Here is a 27,360-nt window from a genome sequence, read left to right on the forward strand (position 1 = left end):
GTAATTCTTTTATACATATTTCCACAATTATCATGCTACACAAGAAAGATAAGATCAAAAAGGAAAAAAAAATGAGAGAAAACTAAATGCTAGTACATAACAAAAAAGAGTAAAATACTATATTGTGGTCCACATTCAGTTTCCACAGTCCTCTCTCTGGCTTCCTATCACAAGTCTATTGGAATTGGCCTGAATCATCTCACTTGTCAAGAGCCATCAGAGTTGATTATCATATAATCTTGATGTCTGCAGTCTTTTTCTAGATCAGTCAGTGGATGGGGCCATGGGCCTGAGGGTCAGAATGACCTCAGTTCGAATTTGGCTTCAAATGCTTACTTAAACTTGTATTTGTAATAATAGTACCTACTTCCCTGTGTTATGAGGATCAAATGAGGTAATAATTTAAAAGTGCTTAGCATGGTGCCTAGCACATTGTAAGTACTATATAAATATTAGCTCTTGTTATGATATGCATTTTCTTATTACATTGAATCTTTTTTCACCACCTATTATTTCATCCTGGATTTTTTTTTTTGCTACATGGAAGTGCTGGGTTTGGAGGAATGATATATATTTTTTTGTGTTCTTTTAGCTACTGCCTTGATAATAAGAAATAATATCAAGAATTCAGAGAAGCATCAAAAATCTCAATAAACTTAATTGCCAAATGTTCTTAAACATTTGGATTTATAATTAATTTTTTTTTTGTAATCCTTTTTAAATTCTCAGACTTTTCCCCTCTACCATCATAAATTATTTCTCAGTCTTACTTCAAATGATAGGAATTAATGGCTGATTATTCTTTTGCATCTCCCAGAACTTATCATTTCTTCTTATATATCACTATCTACAATGTCTTCTAGCATTGATTTCATTATTATTACCCTTTGTTAATATATACCATCTTACAATCACTTGTTTATGCTCACTTCACTTCAGATGTTTTCCTAATAGTCTTCCCAAGTTTTTCTGAAATAGTCTTCTTTTTCATTTCTTACAGAATGGTAGTATATCTCATTCACATTTCATAATTTGTAACCATTCCCAGTTAATGGACATTACTTCAGTTTCCACTTAAGAGAATTTTTGATTGGTAGTTCTCTTATAACTAAGCATTTGAAGCCATCTTTCCTGTGGTTCCTACTGTCATTCTTTGGAGAGTTGTTTGTTTTATATTTTTTCATTCTTAATGTTATGTATTCATATTCTCCCCCCCTCTAAATTATTATATGTATATATATAATTTGTGTATATATATAAATAAGACTTATTAGAGATAATTGAAGCAGTGACTTTCCCCCCCAAATGGTAGTTTTTCTTTTTCTTTTTTTTTCCCCCTGAAGTAATTGAGGTTAAGTGACTTGCCCAGGGTCCCATATCCAGAAATTGTTAAGTGTCTGAGGTTAGATTTGAACTCGGGTCCTCCTGACTTAAGGGCTGGTGCTCTATCCAATGTGCCACCTAGCTGTCCCATAGTTTTTCTTTTTCTATTAGTGTAGAAATTTTTTGTGTGTGCAAAAGATTTTTTGTTTGATCATCAAAGTAATCTTATTTTCTTTTGCATGATTTTTTTTAACAGTTATTTGTCTTTGTACAATAAAAATATAGGGTAACGTCTTTAAACTATATTTGTAGCCGTGAATCATCTCTCTTTCTTTGCCATTTCCTAGCTTTCCATCACCTTTCATTGTTTTATTGACACCTATTTTGTACCTTATTCTATCCTGATATAACCTGCACATTGAACCCTCATTTATAAGAAAGAAAAGCAGTTGAGAAAAATTGACTTGAATCCTCTCATCTAATGATATTTGCATCATTCTGCATCTGTGTTTCACCACTCTATCAATAGTATGGAAATGTGTTTAATCAGCTGTTGTCCAGGACCAAGATTAGTCATTATATCTAATCAAAAATTCTTTTGCTCTTTGGTGTTTTGTTTACAATTCTATAAATATAGAGTACAATATTCTCATTCTGCTTATTTTATACTTTATCACTTCATATAGATATGGTCATTTTTCTGTGAATTTGCGTGTTTGGCCTATCTGTAATCCATTACATTCATATACCACAATTTGTTCAATCATTTTCCAGTCAGTAAGGAATGACTTTATTTTCAATTTTTGTTATCATAAAGGCAGTATAATTCTTGGTGACAGAGTAGAAACTGGAGTAATGGAAGCCATATATTTATTTGCTTGCCTAGCTTAGCCTATTAATAGAATGATCAGAGAGATATTCTTCTGTCAGTATTCTTGAGTCTTGGGGTCCTAGGGGAAGAATAGACTGCTCAGAACAAGAAGATGGACTCCTTAAACATAATCATCTATATTTACTGTAATGAGATTTAGATTAATTTTTACATTGTACACACATACATACATGGATATATATTTATACACATATACACACATGTATGTCTATGTGTATAGTATTTTATGGATCTTAAAATGGCATAAAGATCAGTTACCATTTTTGGTTAATGTGCCACCAAAGCAAACTTTTTTTAAATAATAATTGCTTTTTTATTTTCAAAGTATTTTTATCATGCAAAGATAGTTTTCCACATTCATCCTTGGAAAATCTTGTGTTCCATATTTTTCTCCCTTACTTTTCTCCTCCCCTATCCAGTGTAGGTTAAACTCGTGCAATTCTTCTAAACATTTTCACATTTATCATGTTATACAAGAAAAACTATAATCTTTTTTAATAGTATTTTATTTTCCAGCTATATGTATAGATAGTTTTCAACATTTCATTTTTGTGTTCCAGATATTTTTCTTTCTTTCTCTTGCCTCCACCCTGCCCAAGACATCAAGCAATCTGATAAAAGTTAAATATGTGCAATTCTTTCAAACATTTTCATATTTGTAATGTTGTCCAAGAAAAATCAGACCAAAAGGGAAAAAATAAACCACAAGAAAGAAAAAAAAAGTGAAAATTTGATCTATATTCAGACTTTATAGTTCCCTGGATATGGGTAGCATTTTCCATCCTGAGCCTATTGGGAATGCATTGAATCACTGCTTTGTTGAGGAGATAGGTCCACCACACTTGATTATGATAATTGTTACTCTGTACAAGTTCTCTTCATCCTTCTCACTTAGCATTAGTTCATATAAATCTCTCTACCACCGATGTAATCTTATGTCAACTTAAAAATATTTGTCTTATGTGTCACTCTGTGAGGTGCTGTGTTTAAACCTAAAAATCTCATGCACTGCAAGTTTGTTAAATTGATCAGTAGCTCCATTTAAAGAATCAGTTCTTTAATTTAGATTTTTTCGATTTCATTTACTTAAAATTAATGATTCCAAAATATTTGTTTTATGTTCCTATATTCTAAAAGCAATGCATCCATTATACTGATCTGTAACTAGTTGAATACCATTAATGAGAAAACATAACATCTCTCTGAAGCTATGGTTGACATATTAGTTATTAATTCTGTCTTGGTAGGAATCCAAAAAATCTTTGAGTAAACTCTTAATCACCTTTACAGAATAGCTATAGTTCATTTTATGGCTTTTTATTTTCCCAAATACATGCAAAGATATTTTTTAACATTCACCTTTGCAAAATCTTGTGTTCCAAATTCCCCCTCCCTCCCCCCAAGACAGCAAAGCAATCATGGCCAGTTCTTCTTAATATATTTCCATATTCATCATGCTGCACAAGAAAAATCATATCAAAAGGTGAAAGAATAAAAAAATGAGAAATCAAAGAACAAAATGAAAATACTATGTTTTGATCCTCATTTCAGTCTCCAAAATTCATTCTCCAAATGCAGACAAGAGTCAAGTCCGTCAGAGTTGATCATCATTTAATCTTGTTGCTATGTATAATGGACTCTTGGTTGTACTCATTTCACTCAGCATCAGTTTGTGTATATCTCTCTAGGCCTCTGAAATCTTCCTGCTGATCGTTTCTTATAGTATAGTAATGTTCCATAACATTCATATACCATAACTTATCTAGCCATTCTCCACCTGATGGGCATCCACAACTTCCAGTTTCTTTCCAGTACAAAAAAGGCTTCTACAAACATTTCTGCACCTGGGAGTCTTTTGCCCTTTTTATGATCTCCTTGGGATATAAGCCCAGTAGAAACACTGCTGGATCAAAAGGTATGCAGTTTGTTAGCCCTTTGGGCATAGTTACAAATTGAAGGGCTGTAATTTTTTTCCACAATACTGTACAGTATTAAGAAAAAAAATCTAACTTAGAATTTTTTTTCTTTTAACTTTGCATTTTATAAAGATATTTAAAGCAAAATATGCTGGACTGAATTTTGATCAGGAAATTGAAGGAAGAAATCAGTGAGTCATTTGTCCATTAGGGAGACAGAGGTATCCAGATTGTAAGGACAGAGCATGTCTAGTAATATGTGGCACAGAGCATTCCAGAGCAGAAAAAAGTTATGTACTGGGGCAAGAAGAGATCTTAGGCCCAGTATAGAAACCATCTGGCAGTTGTATTGTTTACTGCTCATAAGTCCAGGACAGAGTGAGAAAATGACTAGTGCCTAAAGGTGATTTTTCAAGATGAGGAGGAAATAGGCTATAGGCCTGAGCAAGGAGAAAGTAGTTTGGATCCTAGGAACTGAATAGAGTCTCATTTCCAGTCTCCAGCCTAATCTATAGCCTGCAGCAGGGTAACCATGTTACCCCCATACTCAGTAAACTCTAGTAAATTTCCAGGATAAAATAGAAAATCCTCTGTTAGTTAAAATCCTTCATTATCTCCCCTTATACGTATATCTGTTTTTTCTTTTAAGAAAATCTCTTCTTAGGAAGAGATAATATTTTTTCCCCCAAATTAAACAATTAAATAATTTTTTTATTGAAGCTTTTTATTTTCAAAACATACAATGGATAATTTTTCAGCATTAACTCTTGCAAAACCTGTTGTAAAAGAATTTTTAAATCTTTTTAGTTTAGTTTTTTTTAAAGCTTTGAGTCCCAAATTCCCCCCTCCCTGAAATGATAAGCAGTATTTGAATTATATATCATAATCATGTAAAACATTTCTATATCAGTCATTTTATACAAGAAGATTAAAAAAAAAAGAATAAAGAAAGAAAGTGAAAAATGGCATCCTTCCTTCTGTATTCAGACAGTATTAATTGTTTTTTTATGGAGGTGAATGGCATACTTCATTAGGTTTTTCAATGTCTTGGATCATTATGTTATTGAGAAATAGCTAAGCCATTCATAGTTCATCATACAATATTGCTGTTACTGTATACATTTTTCTATTTTTTGCTCTCTTTACTTTGCATCAATTCATGTAAGTTTTTCCAGGTTTTTCTGAAATCATCTTGCTTGTCATTTCTTTTAGGACACATATGTGTATTTTTACAACTTATAACCTTCCTTCCAACAAACTCCTTGAAAATCAGAATAGACCAAATAGAAGCTAATGATGCTATTAGACAACAAGAAATATTAAGGTCAAAAGACAAAAATAGACATTACAAGGTATAGCACAAACAGAAAATGTATTGAAGAGAGATGATTTAGGAATCATTAGGCTACCTAAAAGCCAAAACAATTACAAAAAATGATCAAATATTCTAGACATCATTTTAAGAAATCATGAAAGAAATCAGTATTAATCCAGTATGATCCCAAGAGAAAAATTCTCTTAGAATCAGAAGGCAAAGTAAAATAGAATCGACTGTCCACTTCTTGAAAGAAACATGAAAACTCTTAAGAATATTATAGTCAAAATCCAGTGTTTTCCTGTAAAATAAAAAATGCCATAAGACGAGAAAGAATTCAGCCACTGTCGTGATCATACAAGATTAAGTAGCCATCCCTATGCAGAAGCAGAGATCTTGGAACTCTTTTTCAGAAAGTAAAAGTGTGGCCCTCCAACCAAAAACAATTTACTGAAGAAAAAAAAATGGAATAGAATCCTATTGGGGAATAAATAGATATTTTATGAAATAAAATTCCTCAGGAAAACAGTTTTATTAAAAATTTTAATGTCAAATATTGGAGTCAAAGGAAGCATAAAAAAATGAGTGAATAATATTAAGAGATGAAGCAAGAATAAACTTGGCATTCTATTATGGGGAAATGATAAATGTATCTTCTTTAAATCCTATTTTTAGGAGTCATCTAAGGATTCTAATTAGCATTTGAAAAGGGCTTTGTTATGTCTTGATTTTTAAAAAAAAGTGAAAGAGGAATATACTAGGGGAGAAAAGGAGAGGAAGGTTAGGTAAAATTTTCTCTCATAATCCATGTATTCAAGTAGAAATCTATATGAACAAGAAAGAAAAGCTGATGGGAGGGATTGAACTCATTCTTATTTGAATTGGTCAATGGAAGGAAGAAGGCAGATGGATGCAGAAATACATTTTACTCAATAGAAAAATAAAAAGAGGACAGGAGAAGGGAGATTGAGAATTAGGGTAGATGATAGGAAGAATTATTCATGAGCAAAAGAAATCCTAAGGCTATAAAAAAATTTGTAGCTTCTTTTGAGATGGCAAACAATCAAACTGAAGGGCTCTTCATCAGTTGGGAGAATGGCTGAACAAGGTATAGCAAAAAAAAAAAAAATTGATGGAATGCTATTTACTGTAAGAAAGAAAGAAGATGGTTTCAGAGAAAGCTGGGAAAATTTAAGTGAACTGATACAAAGTGAAATGAGCAAAACCAGAAGAGTTTATACACTGGCAGCCTTATTATAAAGATTAACAGCTTTGAAAGACCTAGAAATTATGCTTGTCATAATTAATCTATCATAATTCAAAATGCACAACATTCTGATCACAAGAATGCAGAATGAAATATATCTTTTTTTGGACATAGCTCATGTGGGATTTTATTCTGTTATTCTGTACATTTTGTTTTTCTAAAGTATAGATTTTATTCTTTAGTCCTAAGAAAGTCATAATTTAAGTCTTGTTAGGAACGCGTGTGGTGGGCTCTTTCCAAAAAGATCTTAATAGAAAGTGTATTTGAAATGAACTAACTTGTCTTTTTATCAATAATTTCATCTTAACACAATCTTAATTTCAAGATAAAAATACAATTTATAATTACTAGTCTTTTGCAGCTTTGGCTCTTTGAGTCTTTCTACTATATTTTTTTTCTGCAATGCCTAGTTCCAAATGAGAAAGTAGTCTTTCTGACTTCAGCCAAAGAATGTCAAGAAATTATTTTTCAAAAATTGAAAATTTGTTGTTCCTTTTGTAGCCAACTGAAAAAGAATTGAAAGAGACAGTAGCCTTACTCACAGCTCAACAGATTGCCCTAGAGATTATTGTCAACATGTGCTGCAGTGATGGTATGTTTAACTCTTTTTAGATTCATATTTTAGCTCTAAGCTTTTTGGCCATGCAATGATGAGGCAGAAGGTTGGGCAATGTTTTCACTTTCTTGTTTTTTATATTTGTTTGTGGTTTGTTATTGTTCATGCCCAGATCCTTCTGATGATGAATGGGATGAGTTTTCTAGTAGTGATGAAAGTGATGCATTTATGGATAATTCCTTTAATGAACTCAATGGACAGCTAATGTCCCCACTCTGCCTTTCTGCTGAGGTTCATGCTGCTCTTACAAACTACCTCATTCCCAAGAAGGTAAACTATTTGCTTTTAGTTTTTTGAGTATAATGGGAACAATTTGAGAAATAAATAGTGGTATACTTATAACGTTATAAAATGCTTATATAAAATACTTATAACCTTATCAAATGTGATAAACCTAGATTTCTTCATTTGGGAGATGAGTAATATAAATTACTTAATAAATCCTTTTAAAAAACAGTGTGAGCCTAGACCAATCCTTATCTATGAGACTCTGCCCATTTTGAGTATGGATAGTGAAGTAAAAATTTATAAAATTTTACTACAGTGTAGTAATTTATGACCTAACTGTCCTTTTTTATAAACCCTAGATTTTTGAGAAAATTACCTTTCCAAACAGCATGGCAGTTGACATCTGTTCCAGAAATCCTACTTGGAAGCCATTAATTAGAAAGTAAGAATTTTTACAGTTTTTGCACATTTTCATCATAGAGGAAATTATCAATCATTTTCCATTTATAAGCATGTATTGTATCTCTTGCTTCAAGAATGAATTATTCTGGGACCTACATTAAATGTTAATATTCAACTCCATTATCTTGTCACCTTAGAAAAACTAAAAATTTATGATAGATCATTGAACTGAACACAACTATATCATTGTGTACTTTTTTTTCAGGATGAACACTATACAATGTAGAGCGCTTGTGTGCCTCCACAGTATCTTGTCTGTTTTGGATGTAGATTCTCTTGGAGGAGCTCCAGCACTTCAGACACTGGCGCAGCACCTGTCACAACTTGTTTTTTCTCAGCCAGGTAAATGTTTAAGCTTCATTGTGAAAGTTACCCCTAATATGAATTTTCCAGAGTCAAAGAGAGAGAGAATTGTTGATAAACCAACTTGTAAACTTAATTAGCAAACAAGTATTTATTAAGTACCTACTATGTGCCACTCCCTGTGCTAAGTGCTAGTAATACAAATATCATAATTGAAACTTTTTCATGAGGAGCTTATATGCCAGTGGGGGAAATAACAAAGATATGTATATATCTGAAGAAATACAAAGTCATTTGAGAAGAAGTCATGTGATTAAGAAAATTAGTAAAAGCTTCATGTAGAAGCTAGATTTGAGCTGCATCTCGAAGGAAAGATATGCATTCCAGGAGTACAGAATAGTCAGTTCAAAGACACAGAAGTGGAAGATGGAGTATTAATGTATGAGGAGCCGAGACAAGGCCAGTGTGGCAGGGTCACAGTTTGGGATGAGAAGTATTGTCCATTGAGGCAGAGAAAATAGGTTAGGGCTAGATTATAAAAAAACTTTAAAAGTTAAAACAGGAGCCAACACCAGGAGCCAGTGGAATTTATTAAACAGTGTAGAAAGTTGTTATGATCATTTAGGTGAGAGTTAGTGAGGGTCTCTTGTGTGAAGAATGAGCAAGAATTGGATAAAGGAATATCTCCTAGAAAACTGGACCATTTCTGGGTAATAGTTTGATGCAGTGTAAGACTATTCTTATGTGTGACTGAAGGAGTAGGTCATGGGCCTTAAGGAGACTGAGGATTTGGGAGGCGGGAGTTGGAAAGTTAAGTAAACATGGGTTTGAAGTTCTCTAGTATAAGAACAAGTTGGGGAGAAGAGGAAGATGGTGAGCCGGGAGTTGATATCATGACCTAGGGATCAGTATATAGCAGCCATCATGGTCTGGATTAGGTAGAATATTTTAATACTCTGAGATTCAGAGGAAGAGTGGTTCCTGAGTGGTGGCGGCAAATCAATATTTGTTAACTTTTTTGGTGTCGTGAATCCTGTTGAGAATCTGATGGATCCTACAAACCCTTTCTGAAAATGTTTTTGAATTCATAAACAGTTAACAAAAAGAAATCAAATATATCGAAATAGTTATTAAAATAAATTCATGGATTCTAGGCTAAGAATCCATGTGGTAAAAGGATAATCTAGAAGTGGCAGTGGGGAGCAAGAAGTATTCCAACCTACTCTTTCAGACTAGATTGTTGGATGGTGTCAATAAAAGGGCTGACCTAGCATAATCAGTACGAGGCTGCCTCACAATGAGGGCTAATAGAGAGGAATGGGATGGAGATCTATGACAAAAGGAGGTTTGTTCAGAATGAAACAGGAATTGCAAGGAACATAGTGAAAGGAGTAGCCAAACAGCCGTTATGTGTGTAATGCTATTGACATCAGTAGTCAGGGAAAAAATAGCTTATCTGTAGGTTATTTTTATCCATTTTTATTTTCTTAAAAATCAACTTAAGGAAATTTTTATTTATTTTCAATTTCATTGTCCCCATTTCTAGCCTTTTCCCATATATAATAGTAAACTTTCCCCTCTTAATTATATAAGCAAACTTAATTTTGACATAATGTATGTGTATTTCCAGAGTTGGGGGAGGAAGGGTGATCTAACTTTTATACTTATCTTAATGGCAAGGGGAATTAAATTCCAGTTTTGTGGCTCTTTTATTGGTAGGGGCTTTTTTTTTTTCCTTTTTCTTTTCTTTTTCTTTCTTTTTTTTTTTTTTAATAACTTTTTATTGACAGAACCCATGCCAGGGTAATTTTTTACAGCATTATCCCTTGCACTCACTTCTATTCCGATTTTTCCCCTCCCTTCCTCCACCCCCTCTCCCAGATGGCAAGCAGTCATATACATGTTAAATATGTCACAGTATATCCTAGATACAATATATGTGTGCAGAACCGAACAGTTCTCTTGTTGCTCAGGGAGAATTGGATTCAGAAGTTATAAATAGGCTGGGAAGAGAAACAAAAATGCAAACAGTTTACATTCATTTCCCAGTGTTCTTTCTTTGGGTGTACCTGCTTCTGTCCATCCTTGATCAATGGAAACCGAGTTAGATTTTCTCTTTGTCAAAGAAATCCACTTCCATCAGAATACATCTCATACAGTATCATTGTTGAGGTATATAATGATCTCCTGGTTCTGCTCATTTTACTCACCATCAGTGATAGGGGCTTTTTAAGGAAAAAATTTGTATGTTTTTGTGCGAGTATAACAATTCACATTGTTGTAAGTTGCTGTTTATTTTTATTTTTGGCTCTGTTTACTTCGCTTTTCATAATCTATTACATTTATGGACCACAGTTTGTTTAGCTATTTCCTAATTAATGGGCATTTATTTTGTTTCCAATTCTTGGCATTCTCAAAAAGTCCTATTATACAGATTTTGGGATATATGAATGAAGACTTTTCTTCTTTTCGGTGACCTAGTTGGGGTATTAGGCTATTAATGCCTTTATGGTATGACTTTGATTCTAGATTAAAGGGTATGAACATTTTAAACACTTTAATTGCATGATTTTAAATAATTTTTCAGAAGGATGTACTGATTCACAGTTCCATCAACAATGCACTTATGTGCCTATTTTCCTACAACTTCCTCAACATAACTATATCCATCTTTGGACATTTTTGTGGGTTTGCAGGGGTTGAGGTAAAACCTTAGAGTTGTTTGATTTGCAGTTCTTTCAGATGGTTAAAATTTGCAATTTTTCTGGGAATTGGTGGTGTATATCCTTGGGACACATCTTTTGGAGGATGACTGTAGTAGGGATGTTTTTTTTTAAGGAGAAATCAATCAGTGGATTGTAAAATAAATGTTATGCTATGCTCTAGAATGAAGAAACACTAGAATGCCTGGGTTTAAATCCCTCTTCTGCCATTTAAAACTGCATGACCTTGATGAAAGTCTTCTGTTAACCTCATCTTTAAAATGAAGGGATTAGATTAGGTGATTTTTAAGGTTCTTCTGATTCAAAAATCCTATTATCTTCAAATTCGTGTGTAGCTTGGACTGACAGCTCTACGTAAATGCTGTCTTCTCTTAACATTTTAGTAGGTACTACCAGTCCTAACATAGCATTTTGAGAATTTATTCTATATTGTATTTTATAGTCTAATTGACATGAATTTTCATCAGTATGATAGAACATACAGGCATGCAGACAGAACAAACCATGTAGATTCAATTTAACAAGGATTTATAAATGAACACTGTATGCTAGCTATTGCATTATGAAGAAGAAAAGTTAGTTCTTCATGGAACTTAACTCATATAATTATGGGCCAGAGAACTTAATCAGCGGTATTACAGTTAATATTTTTTTTGTTTTGGGGAAAAAACCAAATGATTTAAGAATTGTTTAAATTGTAGATGTACTTATTTGACTTATGGTTCTCAATATAATCTTTACACAAAGACTCTAATATCATATAATATAGTCTCTTTTCAAAAAACTAATTGTGATGTCATGTAAACTTAATGTTATTCATTGATTAAAAAGTTGCCCCTTGTACCGCTATCTTTAATCCTTGCTGCTCTTCCTCCGCACACACCCCTACACCCCATTTTAATTATTGTTAAAAAGTTGCCCAGATTTTTGCAATTAAAGATACTTCCTATAATTATAGGCTTATACATCCTATAATCTTCACTGTGGCTTTCTTTTTGCTGTTCTGGCTCTAATAACTTATCCTTTGAATAAATTATAGAAATTAGAATGGATTAGGTAGAGAAATCACACAGTATATGGGTCAGAAGTATTGTTTGGGTTGTGTAATAATAATATTACAATAGTTTGCTCTTTTTGGTCTACCCCATCTGACCCCTAAAATTTCTAGCTTAAGTTTGTACTTTTAAGATTGAATATATTCAATATATATTTGATAGTGAAAAGAAAAATATAATGTGATCCTAAGTTGTTGTTTCATCCATTTTGTTAAAAATTTTAGTTTCTAAGAGAAATATCTTAAAACTTTAGGGCTATTTGCTCATTTCCTTTTAGTAATTGTTAAACATAATAGAGAATCCATATGCTCGCTACACATTTTTCAGAAATAATAAATTTTCTTAGATGGTTTTCATCTTTCCAGCTATTTTTTTTCTTACATATATTTTTCCTTTCTTCCCCAATTATAAAAACAATTTTAACTTTCCCTTTCAAATTTTAGTTCCAAATTCTCTCCCTTTCTCATTGACAAGGCATATACTTTGACATGGTGTAGAGTAGACTATATGGGTAGTCATGCAAACTGCTTTTCCAAATAGGTCATGCTGTGAAAGAAAACAAAGACCAAAAAAAAACAAAAAAAACCCGAAAAATAAAGAAAAAGTAATATCTTCGTTTCTTCATTTAGGCCTTATTGTTTTTTCCTCTTGAGATCTTTTCATAAATTTAAAGGATGGTATATATATATATATATATATATATATACACATATATATATATTTTAATTATTCCTCAAAATGATAGAAAGCCTATTCTAAGCCAGAGAATGATTAGTGAGAGAATAATAATGATACAGAGCAGCTAGGTGTTGCAATGTAGAGAGTGCTGGATCTGCAGTCAGGAAGATATGGGCTCAAATCCAACCTCAGATACTTACTAGCTATGTAACTTGGGGCAAGTCACTTAGTCCTGTTTGTCTGTTTCCTCATCTGTAAAATGAGTGGGAAGGAAATGAGAAACTACTTTTCTTTGCCGAGAAAATTCCAAATAGGGTGATATTCAGAAATGACTTTAAAAAAATGAACAACAACAACAAAAAAGGAGTAATAGAGGCGACTTTACTGGAAAATAGGAAAATATAAAATGGAATAGGGTTGCTTATATATAACTTGAGTTGACTTTGCAGGGAGATAGGTAAATTTCAAGTGAAGATAGTAGTAAAAGACATGTTAGATATGTGAGATGAAGAGAGATTAAAAGAAAGATCTTGTTTAGCCTCAGTTATTTAAAGCAAAATATATAGGATTCTCATAATGAAATCTGTGTGAGGTTTTAGGAGGGATGAAATGGTTTAGAAAAAACTAGTGTAGTAAGTGAGATAGTGAATCAAGGAATGAGGTATAAAAGAACTGCTTTGCCATAGTGAAGACCTATTAATGTAACAAAATAACTAATGGACCTATGCAGCATTATTTTGTCTTTTTTTTTTTTTCTCCTGGCTCCATTCAGTGCAAAGAGATAGATTTTAGGAATTATTTGGGGCAGGGGTGTGCTAGAGCCAGCTTCATAGAACTCTCAATAGCAGGTTGCTAAATTGTCAGTGTAAGGATTTTCGCCTTAGAAATCAGCAAGTGCTATATATCAAGACTTTAATTTTTCTTTCTTGATTATATAGACTTAAAAAAATGAAGTGTTCAGATTAAATTTTAAAAAGTATTGGGGGAAAAATGGTGCTATATTGTCCATTTTTGTAATGACAGTATCACTCTTTATTAATCTAAAAGTTAAAGGCAAAATTCAACTGTAAAATAAAGTCATTCATTTATATTGATGACTATTATTGGGTAGATTATCTACTTTGGATTGTTTATCTTCAGATTGGAAATAGATTTACCAAAAAAGATTTTGAATATTTCTTCAATAAAAAGAATAGTGTGAATCAAGATAGCAAGAAAAGTGAAAAGGCAAGATTTGGTTTAAGCTAATACTTTGAATCAAAGAAGTACTGCTGTTTTTACCCAGCAATGAATGGAGAACAGAATGTAATTTATCCTGGGGCAGATTGAGAAATCCAAAATATTTTCCAAATTTTAATGTCCTTTATACTTAGTGTAGTTCGATTGCAAATACCAGAACATTAGATATAGTTGTATTTTGATATAAGTACAAAAATACGTTCCCTTTATGGATTTTTAATTGCTATAATTTATATTCACAAGGAATCACTGTATATGTGAAGAAAGAAATGCATGTCAAAATAATTAGCTACCATAAATTATAGGACAACTTGGATATCAGATATGTTTTGTTCTACTAGTTGAGTATTGGTATTATAGTATTATTTATATTCCCACTGTTTCTTATACAATCACTTAACTAAAATGCTTATAAAGTGAAGTTTCTTATATTTTGTTTTTGTGTCTTTTGATATTTAGATTTTGCCAAACACACTGAATTCCTAGAAGCCATAAGTAGTGCGTTAAGGACTCTCTTGCAGATAATGGCATCCAAGAACATTTCCCAGGTGAGATTTTCTTTATAAAATTTGGTGTGATTACAAGGTATTTGTTACCTATATAAGCAAAGTTTATTTTTGTACTTTTAATGTTCTTGCTAGCAAATTCTTTGAAGTAGAAAACTTTTAGGAACAAAAGCTAGCATTTATAACACATTGAGATTTTGAAAAGCCCGAGATCATACAGCTTGTAAGAGTTGGAGGCAAGATTTAAATACCGATCTTCTTGATTTCTGTTCTAGTGCTCTATATTTACTGTGTCACTTAGCTTCTGGCTTTACATATAGTCATCAGAATCTTTTTTTAAGGCATCTATAATCAATCATTTATTTGGTGGAAGTTGTGTTGCAGTAGTTGAATTAGGTGAATTTTTCTGTTGACTTGTTTTTTGAAGGGGAACTGTGTTTTGTTATTGAAATAAAGGGTGTATAGATGAATGGGTGTGGGTGGTATTTATTTAAATCATTTTTAGTTGCATATTTGAGAATTTTAAAATGGAGAATTTTAAAAATTCGAGTTCTAAAACATGACTATTCTTGGAATTTTAATCAGGTTTTAGCTTGGAGAGGATCATAGGCAATGACTATTTAAAGAACCATTTGTTTTAATCTTCTCTAAAATGAATAAATTCATTGGTACATTTTTACTTTGGACGGAAGAAAAAGCACGAATTATAAGCGCGGTTTATAAACTCAATGGACACTAACTAAAGTGACTCGGGACTAATTGAATATGATTTTGGTAACTATTACTTTTTAAAGAAAATATTTTGCTGAGAGTTAAGACTTGTGAATTTGTTAGTCCCATGTTTCTTGCTTGAGGTTCATATTTAAAATTAATTAATTTTTATATGCATTTCTTATCTGTCCCCACTTTCCCTTGATTGTACAACAACAAAAAGTCCCCATTATGAACATGTGTGTTCGAGCAAAACAAATTCCCACATTCACTACACCCAAAATTGTATATCTTTTCAGCATCTTAAGTTTACCTCTCTGGCAAGAGATGATTGGTTTGTTTTATCTTCACTCAGTCTTTTGGTTTGTCATTGCACTGCTCAGAATTCTAAACTTTGATTTCAGAGTTCTTTTTCTCTATTATAAGGTTTTCATACATTTTTCTCTTAGTGCTACATACTAGTGATGCTCTGTATCATTTCACGAGTCTTCCTAGTTTCCTCAGACATTATGCAGTTGATCTCATCTTAATGGCACAGTCACATTTCATTAAATTCATAGGCCACAATTTGTTTAAACATTTTCCAATAGGATACCCTCTAGTTTCTAAGTTTTGGCCACTGCAAAAAGAATTGCTATAAATAATTTTGTATATTTATTTCCTTTTTCCTCTTTGATTTCTTTGGAGTCCAGGTTTAGTAATTTAGTAATGGTGTAGCTGGATCAAAGACTATGTACAGTTTTGGTAACTTCTGGGCATAGTTCCAAATTGTTTTCCTAATTGACTGAACCAATTCATAGCTCTTCAGCTCTACAGCCTTTCCAATATTTGTCTTTTTTCCTCTTTTGCTATCTTTACTAATCTGATGGTTGTGATTTTGACATTTCTTGGATTATTAGTGATTTAAAACATTTTTTCCATATACTTATTGATAGCTTGGATTTCTTTCTTTGAGGACAGCCTGTTTTCAGGATACTATTCATATCCTTTAACCATTTTATCTATTGGGAAGTGGCTCTTAGACCTATAATTTTAAATTAATTCTTTATATATCTTGAATATAAAATCTTATTTAGAAAAACTTGATATAAAGATTTTTCTTGTTACTTTTATATCTTATATAATCACAGAATACAGTTATATGTAGTTATAATATAATTGTACAGGCACTTTTAAACTTGATACCAGAATTGTCCATTTTATTTTGTGGTCTCTCTGTTGCTAGGTTATGAATTCTTTATTTCTGTACAGCTGAAAGATCATTTTTTCTTTGCTCCTCTGATTTTATTTATGTGATGTGCTTTTTTTATATATAGGTCATGTATCCATTTGGAACTTTAAAAAATACATATATGAGTTATTGATGTGAACATAATTTCTACCAGATTGCCATTCCATTTTCCTAGAAGTTTTTGTCAGATTCTTTTTCTCTAGTAAATGAGGTCTTTGGATTTATTAAGCATACTACTATGTATGTTTACTTCAATCTGTCAACCTCTTGTTTTTTAATCAGTACCAAATCATATTAATGATTGATGCTTACCAAATCATATTAATGATTGATGCTTTTTAAGATAGTTTGAGATCTGGTGTTGTTAAGACTCTCCTCCTTCCTCACTATTTTTAATTTTTAACATTAAGATTCTTGACCTTTTGTTTTTCCATATGAATTTTGGCATTTTTCTAGCTCTATAAAACATTTCTTTAGTAATTTGATTGATATAGCATTGAATGAGTAAGTTAATTTAAATTGTTTATATTGGCTTGACATGTATGTCATGTTTCCTAATTATTTAAGTCTATCTTTATTTCTGCAAAGAATATTTTATGATTGTTTTAATATGGTTCTTGTGGATATCCTAGTATCCTAGTAGGATATATCCTATATTTTATATATATTATATATATATTTTGAATTGGATTTCTCAGTTCTTCCTGGGTTTTTGTTGATAACAGTCCAGGCACAAGTTGATGAGGATCTGAACTTGGGAAAAGGAATTGAGGTGAAGTGATGAGACATAGTGATTAAAAGAGTGATGAAAAATCAGAGGTTAACTCTGAGTTGGCAGACTTGGGTGATTAGTACCTTCTTAATCATTTTTTAACTTATAGATCCTTTTGGCAATATTGTGCAATTATTGGATTTTTTTTTTTTTTTTTTTTTTTTTTTGCTGAGGCAATTGGGGTTGAGTGACCACCCAGGGTCACACAGCTAGGAAGTGTTAAGTGTCTGAGGTCAGATTTGAACTCAGGTCCTCCTGACTTCAGGGCTGGTACTGTATCCATTACACCACCTACCTCTATTTCTAAATGCATAAAATAAAATACATAGAAGTACAAAGAAAGCAAATAATGTTGATATAGTTATAAAAATATATGTTTTTTTAAAATTCCCAAATTCATGGACTCCAGGTTAAGAACCTCCTTTTAGATTTTGGCCTTCTGATGATAGTAGAGAATACATTTTTTTGGCCTTTGCTTTGCTATATTTATTAGTAAATTTATATTTGTTATATAATATACATTGCTTTACTTATTTATAAGAATATTTGGTATGGAAATGTTCAGTTTTCATTGGTTAAAGTCTTCTCTCAGAATCTGTACTTTTAAGTCTAAATTTGAGGAAAACTCATTCAATGACTTAGAAATGAAGTTGATTTGATTAAGTGCTTCTTATTTGGCAATTCATTTTCTTTTCTTTTTTTTTTTTCCATTTTATATAACTTTTTAACATTTAACTTTGAAAAACCTTGTGTTTCATATTTTTCTTCCTCCTTCCTCTTCTTCTTGCCCCTCCCGTAGACAGCTTACAACCCAATATAGATTAAACATGTGCAGTTCTTCTAAACATTTTTATATTATGCTCTACAAGAAACATGCTCAAAAGGGAGGAAAATGTGACAGGGAAAAAAAACAAGCAACAACAACAAAAAATGAAAACACTATGCTTTGATCCACATTCAGGCTCCACATTTCTCTCTAGATGCAGAAAGTTTTTTCCATAACAATTCTATCTATTGGAGTTACCTGGGGTTACCACATGATGAACTATGAAAAATTTAGTTCTTTTCAATGCTTTTAGTAATCCAAGTCAGGTCCAATAAACTTTGGATAGAAAACATCATTTGCATCCAGAAAAAGAATTATGGAGATTGTATGTAATCAACACATGTTGTGTTCATATCTTACAAACAACAACAACAACAAACAATTGATCATTGTATAATCTTGTTGTTGCCATGTACAGTGTTCTCATGGTTCTATTCACTTCATTCACCATCAGTTCACGTAAGTCTCTCCAGGCCTTTCAGAAATCACCCTGATGGTCATTTTTTTACAGAAGAATAATATTCCATAGCATTCATATACCATAACTTATTCAGTTTCTCCAGCTGATGGGCATCCATTCAGTTTCCAGTTTCTTGCCACTAAAAAAAGGGCTGCCACAAACATTTTTGCACTATGGGTCCCTTTCCTTCCTTTTAAGATCTCATTGGGATGTAAGCCCAAAAGAAACATTGCTGGATCAAAGGGTATGCACAGTTTGACAGCCCTTTAGAATAAATTTCAAATTGCTCTCCAGAATGGATCAATTTATAACTCCACCAACAATGTATTAGTGCCCCATTTTTCCCACATCCCTTCCAGCATTCATCATTATCTTTTCCTGTCATCTTAGCCAATCTGAGAGGTATGTAATGATATCTCAGAGTCTTAATTTGCCTTTCTCTAATGAGCAGTGATTTGGAGTATTTTTTCATATGACTCGAAATGGCAGTGATTTGGAGTATTTTTTCATATGACTAGAAATGGCTTTAATTTTAACTGAAAATTGTTCATATCCTTTGACCACTTACCAATTGGAGAATAACTTATATTCTTTGAGTCAATTTTCTATATATTTTAGAAATGAGGTCTTTATCAGAGACACTGGATATAAAAATTTTTTTTCTGCTATCTACTTTTCCTCTAATCTTGGTTGCATTGGTTTTATTTGTGCAAAAAGTTTCAAATTAATCAATGTAATGTAATTGTAATCAAATTTATCCATTTTGCATTTCATAATGTTCTTTGTTTCTTCCATCAATTCCTCTCTTCTCCACAGATCTGACAGATAGACTATCCCTTGTTCTCCTAATTTGCTTATATTTACACCCTCCATGTCTAAATCGTGAATCCATTTTGACCTTATCTTGGTATAAGGTGTTTTAGATGTTGGACAATGCTTGCTTCCTGCCGTACTATTTTCCAATTTTCCCATCAGTTTTTGTCAAATAAAGTTCTTATCTCAGAAGCTGAAGTGTTTGGCTTTATCAGACACTAGATTACTATAGATATTGACTTTTGTGTTTTGTGAACCTAACTTTTGCATTGATCCTACTACTCTTACATTTTAGCAATTAGTTTTGATGGATTGTCACTTTATAATATAATTTTATAATATAGTTTTAGGTCTGGTATGGCTAGGCTACCTTCCTTTGCAGTTTTTTTTTTTTAATTCTCTTGAAATTCTTAACCTTTTGTTCTTCCAAGTGAATTTTGTTAGTATTTTTTTCTTGCTTTGTAAAGTAATTTCTTGGCAGTTTGATTGGCGTAACACTAAATAAGTAGATTAATTTAGGTAGAATTGTCATTTTTATAATAGCTCAGCTTACCCATAAGCTCTTGATAGCCTTCCAGTTTTTAGATTTGACTTTATTTGTGCTTCACTTTTATTTATTTTTTTTTTTAAAAAGGTTAGATGGCTTCTTTATGGTTTATGATTTATAGTCTTCAAATCCAACTCAGCAATTGATCGACTGTGTTGACAATATACTTAATATATCTAAGATAATTTGAGAATCAATGGAAAAGCAGCTCTTATGAAGAATAATATGGGATGATAATTTAAGTTTACAGCTATAATAGCATTGATATTGACAATAGTTGCAAAGTTCTAGATGATCAAAATATATTGCTTAATAAAGAACCTGCTTTTTTGGTTCTCTGGATTCTTGGTATACAGACAGTATCTTCGTAGCAAGTGATTCCTATCTTTCTTGTGAAGTGTACCTATGAAACCTAATATAAAGTCTGTGTTGTCCTGAACTGTTGAAATTGACTGAACTTAATATAAAATGATATCTCCCCTAAAATGATATCTCCCCTATTATCTCTCAACAGTGTATGACTCCTGAGCAACTGATGTCATTATGTGAAGCTGGCATTCATAGTAGTAATATTGGCGTTAGAGTAAATGTCATTAGCATTCTAGGAATTACAGGCTGTGTCCTAGCCAAAGAAAATGGTACATGTGAAACACTGAAGGTAAACTATATTTCTGGACTAAGATACTAGTTTTGAAATTTGTAGTATTGGTTATCTAGAGCACTGAGAAATTGTGAATTAGCTCACCCAGTTGGGGTAGATCAGTGGTGAGATTTAAACTCTGGCCTTCTTAACTCCAAGAACAGCTTATATTCCACCAGGGCTGTATCCCTTAAATATATCTTCACAATTCACTCTGCTGTTTCTCTTTGAGAAGATGTAGAATTGTAAAAGACTATTATTTCTTTTACTTAAATTTTAAGAAAAAGCTGGTTTTTTGAATAATCCTTTAATGTCTAATATAGAGTGTTTTTTTATTTTTGAAATTTGAAGCCTTAGAACATTTTGGCATAATTGTGAGATAAGTTGATATATTTTCAAGTCCCTGTTTAAAAGTCTATAATCCTAATTTAGAAAGTGTATTATGTATAATTAATACTATCATGCTTGGTTTAGAGAGATAAATCCTATGAGGAAATGATTTTATTTATGTAACTTTTAAAATGAAGAGAGGCTAAAAGAATGTGAAAATAAAGCTTTAGTAAAAATGTGGTCTTTATTTCTCTGGGGAGAAGGGTCACAGATTGTTACAATTGAAAGGGACTTCATATAATTTACAAGATGAAAAGTTATAAAAATTATAAAAGTTATAAATCCAAAGAGGGTAAAGTGACTGTCCTGAGAGGTGATATGAATAAGATGATAACTCCACAACTCAAAACCACATCATCTAATTACAAGTTCAGTATTCTTCCTCATATGTATGTGTGTGTGTGTATATGTATATATGTATATATATCTCCACAGCTCTTAGACTTTTACATCTCTGATTCTTTTAAGAGTATTAAATGTTTTGAAACAATTTTACATGAACTATTATTCTTATTATGTATACTTTTAAAATGTTTTAACCTTTGTGTGTGATCTTTGGATATTGGGCAATTCTGTTTTGTTTCAGACTATTGGAAAATTTCTTCTTGAAGTGGCTACCAAAGATTCTTCTCTTGTAGTAACTGGAGAAACTCTGGATGCCATATTTGATGTTTTTGCAGATGGTAAAGAGGCTGAAAAAGCAGCAGTTGAGATCAAATTATTATCTGCCCTAAAAGAATTCCAACCAGTTTTCAAAATGAAGGTATGTAATAACCCTGGGTTTATACTCAATTGAGTTTCAGCATACAATGGACATATGATTTGAGAGCTGTAATCGTATTTTAGTGGCTGTATGTATGCTGAATTAGAACATAGTATCTTTGTATGTCATTGATTAATTCTTAGTTGATCATACATGTGCTTATTAATAAATTTCTGTCAACTAATAGAATAATAATATAAATCCCATGTAGTACTTATTAGATCTTTTTTTACCAAAAGCTGGGAAAGATTATGATTGAGAAAGTTATTATCTTGCCATTTCTAATATTGAAGTAAATTGAAGCAAACTTAAGTTATGTTGATACTCTGAATCATAATTTGTTATCATAGAAAAGTAGCTTAGGAATATATATTTTAATAGTTTAATTCAAATAGTTTGATAGCTATTAGGTTATAACTAAGTTCATCTTAATTTAGAAGCTTAATTTTGTCTTCTAGTGAAAATTTAAAGAAAAGCTTAAGTAATGTGGTGCTATTTTATTCTGTTGTCTTTTGCATTGTTTAGTGAGAACCACTCAGACTGATATGAAATCCTTTTATCCTTTGAGTATTCCAGATATTAAAATTAATTTTTTTCTCTTGCTTAAAATAAAGTTGTAATAAGATGTAATTTGGAAAATAAACGAATCTTAAATGTGGAACAGTTTTGTTTCTTTAAAAGCTGTGGTGAAAACAGTAGGGAAAGTAAGGATTTTATAAAATTAACTATTTTTTGTTTCATGCAAATATTCTTTTAAATATAGAATTACCTAGCATAGTATTCATGTAAATAAGTAAGGTTATTTTAAAATAATTTTGATTTTTAACCATAATTTTTCAGTATATAGATTCATTGAGAACTGTTTTAAGATGTCGTGTCCAAACTATCTAATATTAAACTATATTGAATATTAATGAAATTTATTTTAAATGTTTTAATTTTCACTTACTAATACATGAACTACTGAACTTTAAAAACTCTAGCATATTATTTTTTTCCACTTTCTAAGATAGAAACAAAAACTTAACTTTTCAAACAGTTTAATTTTTTTGTAAATGATTATTATATTTGCTGTATGTCCTTCCCTTCAGATACCAATCATTCACTTTCAGAAAAGAAGTTGACAGGAAAAAAAGATAAAACTCCAAGAATCACTTTTGCTGAATGGAACTCTTATGTAATAAGCCTCATTCTTTTTTTTTTTTTTTTTTTTTTAATAGCCTTTTATTTACAGGATATATACATGGGTAACTTTACAGCATTAACAATTGCCAAACCTCTTGTTCCAATTTTTCACCTCTTACCCCACTCCCACCCCCTCCCCTAGATGGCAGGATGACCAGTAGATGTTAAATATATTAAAATATAAATTAGATACACAATAAGTATACATGACCAAAACGTTATTTTGCTGTACAAAAAGAATCAGACTCTGAAATATTGTACAATTAGCTTGTGAAGGAAATCAAAAATGCAGGTGTGCATAAATATAGGGATTGGGAATTCAATGTAATGGTTTTTAGTCATCTCCCAGAGTTCTTTTTCTGGGCATAGCTAGTTCAGTTCATTACTGCTCCATTAGAAATGATTTGGTTGATCTCGTTGCTGAGGATGGCCTGGTCCATCAGAACTGGTCATCATATAGTATTGTTGTTGAAGTATATAATGATCTCCTGGTCCTGCTCATTTCACTCAGCATCAGTTCGTGTAAGTCTCTCCAGGCCTTTCTGAAATCATCCTGTTGGTCATTTCTTACAGAACAGTAATATTCCATAATATTCATATACCACAATTTATTCAGCCATTCTCCAACTGATGGACATCCATTCAGTTTCCAGTTTCTAGCCACTACAAAAAGGGCTGCCACAAACATTCGTGCACATACAGGTCCCTTTCCCTTCTTTATAATCTCTTTGGGATATAATCCCAGTAGTAACACTGCTGGATCAAAGGGTATGCACAGTTTGATAACTTTTTGAGCATAGTTCCAAACTACTCTCCAAAATGGTTGGACCCGTTCACAACTCCACCAACAATGCATCAATGTCCCAGTTTTCCTGCATCCCCTCCAACAATCATCATTATTTTTTCCTGTCATCTTAGCCAATCTGACAGGTGTGTAGTGGTATCTTAGAGTTGTCTTAATTTGCATTTCTCTGATTAATAATGACTTGGAGCATCTTTTCATATGACTAGAAATAATTTCAATTTCTTCATCTGAGAATTGTCTGTTCATATCCTTTGACCATTTTTCAATTGGAGAATGGCTTGATTTTTTATAAATTAGAGTTAATTCTCTATATATTTTGGAAATGAGGCCTTTATCAGAACCTTTGACTGTAAAAATATTTTCCCAGTTTATTGCTTCCCTTCTAATCTTGTCTGCATTAGTTTTGTTTGTACAAAAACTTTTCAGTTTGGTATAATCGAAATTTTCTATTTTGTGATCAGTAATGATCTCTAGTTCTGTTTTGGTCATGAAGACCTTCCCCTTCCACAGGTCTGAGAGGTAAACTATCCTATGTCCCTTTAATTTATTAATAATTTCATTCTTAAAAAAAAAAAAAAAATTAAAAAAAAATAATTTCATTCTTTATGCCTAGGTCATGAATAAGCCTCATTCTTACAAAAAAAAAAAAATTTTTTTTCCAGAAAAATATAGTACAGATAGCTTTCATGTGTTAATACTTTGGTTGACGGACAAGGTATTCAAAAGCTTAAAATTTGAATCATGGAAGGGCAACTTGATGAATCCCTACATTTCTTTTACAGATATAGAAATTGAAGCTTAGGAAAAATTCATTGACATGCTTAACAACGCAGCTCATTTTACTAGCTCAGATTTCTTAATGCCTAATTTTTATTTTTTATTATATCTTTTTATTTACAAGTTATATACATGGGTAATTTTACAGCATTGACAATTGTCAAACCTCTTGTTCCAATTTTTCCCTTCCTTCCTCCCATCCCCTCCCGCAGATGGCAGGTTGACCAATACATGTTAAATATGTTAAAGTATAAATTAAATACAATATATGTATACATGTCCAAACCATTATTTTGCTGTACAAAAAGAATCAGATTCTGAAATACTGTACAATTAGCCTGTGAAGGAAATCAAAAATGTAGGTAGACAAAAATATAGGGATTGGGAATTCTTTGTAATGGTTCACACTCATTTCCCAGAGTTCTTTCACTGGGTGTAGCTGGTTCAATTCATTACTGCTCCATTGGAATTGATTTGGTTCATCTCATTACTGAAGATGGCCATGTCCATCAGAATTAATCCTCATATAGTATTGTTGTTGAAGTATATAATGATCTCCTGGTCCTGCTCATTTCACTCAGCATCAGTTCATGTAAGTCTCTCCAGGCCTTTCTGAAGTCTTCCTGCTGGTCATTTCTTACAGAACAATAATATTCCATTAACATTCATATACCACAATTTATACAGCCATTCTCCAATTGATGGGCATCCACTCAGTTTCCAGTTTCTGGGCACTACAAAGAGGGCTGCCACAAATATTTTCGCACATATGGGTCCCTTTCCCTTCTTTAGTATCTCTTTGGGATATAAGCCCAGTAGATACACTGCTGGATCAAAAGGATATACATGATTTGATAACTTTTTGAGCATATTTCCAAATTGCTCTCCAGAATGGTTGGATTATCCTAATGTCTAATCTAACTCTTAACTTTGAAGAAGAGAGTTGAAAAATACTAATCAGTAGTGTATATATATTAAAGAATGGGATTCCCTGAAAACACATAAACACCCTGTAAACTAATTATAAATAATTTTTCTATATCACAAAGCCAAGACAAGTCATAGAATATTTTTTTTTTGACCACAAACTATATAAGTTGAATTGGATACCCAATATTACTTCTTGACATCTTGGCATTATCTAACACTGTTGGCCACTTTTTCCTCTTTGGGTTTTTGTACTAGTGTTCTCTTCTGGTTCATAGAATCCCTAGCTTTTAAACAGAAGTACCTACTCATATAAGAAACCAGTTTTGATCCTATTTGTTACATGTGCCATCCTTTTAGAAACTACTTTGCATATATTTTGTCTTCACTTTCTTTGTACACATTGTTTTTTTCCCAGTAGAACATCAATTCCTTGAGATCAAGGACTTTGATTTATGTGTTACTTTGTTCAGTCGTTTAGAGAGTGTCTAGCTCTAAATGACCATGTGGAGTCTATATCACTAATAACATATATAGAGTTTTCTTGGCAAAGTTCTTAGAGTGTTTTTGCCATTTCCTTCTCCAGTAGATCAAGGTAAATAGAGATTAAGTGACTTGTGCAGGCTCACAGCTGCCAAGTGAGTATCTGAAGCCAAATTTGAACTGGGGTCTTCCTGAGTTCAGGCACTACTTTATACAGTGAGCTACTCAGCTGCCTCATTTATTTGTTTTGTAAACATACTACAGCACAGTAGACAGTATTTCGTTACTTGCTGTGACCAGGCTTCTGATAATAGTTTTCTCAAAAGTTTGGTCAGCAGGTGTATAAAATTCAAGCCTTTCCAATTTGAAAGGTGTTATCAGAGCTTTTATTTCAGTCATATCCTTTAGGAAACAGTTGACCAAATTGAGTCAGACTCCTACAAATTCTTAATTTTCTATAAGAACATATACTTAAAGTTTCTTTGTAACTCTTTAAGTTACACAATTAAAAATAACCCAATTTTGAACTTCTTCCTCTAAAACTTGTAGTATATCAAAGACTTTGTCCAAAGTCTTTTAAGCCAACAGGATAGCAATTCCTTGTGCCTAATTTTTGTGAATAAATGATTCTGCCAGTTTCTACTATATTGCTAGTCTTTGGAAAGCAAATCAATTAGGAGGAGAGAGAGAGAAGTTGGTAAGAGAGGGAGCCCTCAAACATACCCTTTTTTTTTTCTTTTTTTACAAAATCTGGGATGGAAATGCTTCTTCCTCTTCCATTTGAGATATAATTTCTATTGCTTGTCCCTAGGGTACCAAGAGTTCTAAACATCTGGTGCTTATAATTTTACATTAAAACCTTTCTATTAATGTTGAGACTATGCAGGTTAGGTATTTTAATTTTTTTTCCAGTATTGTAAATTTTCTTAGCACAAAACATTTTCAGTTTTAAGAGAGGAAAAATTTTTAAGGCTTTACATATACAGCAAAAGTTTTGGGGAACATATTGTTAATCTTAATTTAAACTGTTAACCTGTACCTCAATTTATTGAATAGCAGTGTCCAAATTCATTCTTCTCAGAAAAAAAAAAGGCAAACAGTTTTGCTTCTAGAGTATTTTATTGACTACACTAAGATCATATTTCTGTGAAATGGCACTATGTAAAATGAAACCACAGTTGCATTAAACATTCTTAAATGTTTTAGCCCCAAACTGCATTAAACACAATACACTGCTTTCTAACAAAGAACTCTCTAGAGATTAGTATATGCTGGAGGTTAAACACTGAAATTGAATACTGGCAGTGGTATTAGCCAGATGTCCATGATGCTCTGCTTCTCATGGTTATGAAGCTATTTTTGTTATGTAACAGTCTGGTTCATTGCTAATGCACCTTTGATTTTACAGGTATCATTTTGAAGGCATTAGTTTTGAACTTGAAATGTCTCAGGTGTACTATGTCATGTTCAGAGGAGGAAACTGAAAATACCCATATTCTAGTAGCTG

The 27,360-nt window shown here is 32.0% G+C and overlaps 1 protein-coding gene across 2 annotated transcripts in view; it reads left to right on the top strand.

Moving 5' to 3' along the window:
• HEATR3 (HEAT repeat containing 3) overlaps positions 1-27,360 on the top strand; it is a 42,985-nt gene that overhangs the window by 14,178 nt on the left and 1,447 nt on the right. For both annotated transcript variants that reach the window (XM_031954457.1, XM_031954458.1), the window contains 7 exons: positions 7,215-7,305; positions 7,442-7,599; positions 7,917-7,999; positions 8,225-8,361; positions 14,477-14,565; positions 20,398-20,541; positions 21,500-21,676. In XM_031954457.1, the coding sequence (XP_031810317.1) occupies positions 7,215-7,305; positions 7,442-7,599; positions 7,917-7,999; positions 8,225-8,361; positions 14,477-14,565; positions 20,398-20,541; positions 21,500-21,676 (879 nt within the window). The remainder of the gene's footprint in view (positions 1-7,214; positions 7,306-7,441; positions 7,600-7,916; positions 8,000-8,224; positions 8,362-14,476; positions 14,566-20,397; positions 20,542-21,499; positions 21,677-27,360) is intronic.

Source organism: Sarcophilus harrisii, chromosome 2 (genome assembly GCF_902635505.1).
Source record: "Sarcophilus harrisii chromosome 2, mSarHar1.11, whole genome shotgun sequence".
Classification (NCBI taxonomy): Eukaryota; Metazoa; Chordata; class Mammalia; order Dasyuromorphia; family Dasyuridae; genus Sarcophilus; species Sarcophilus harrisii.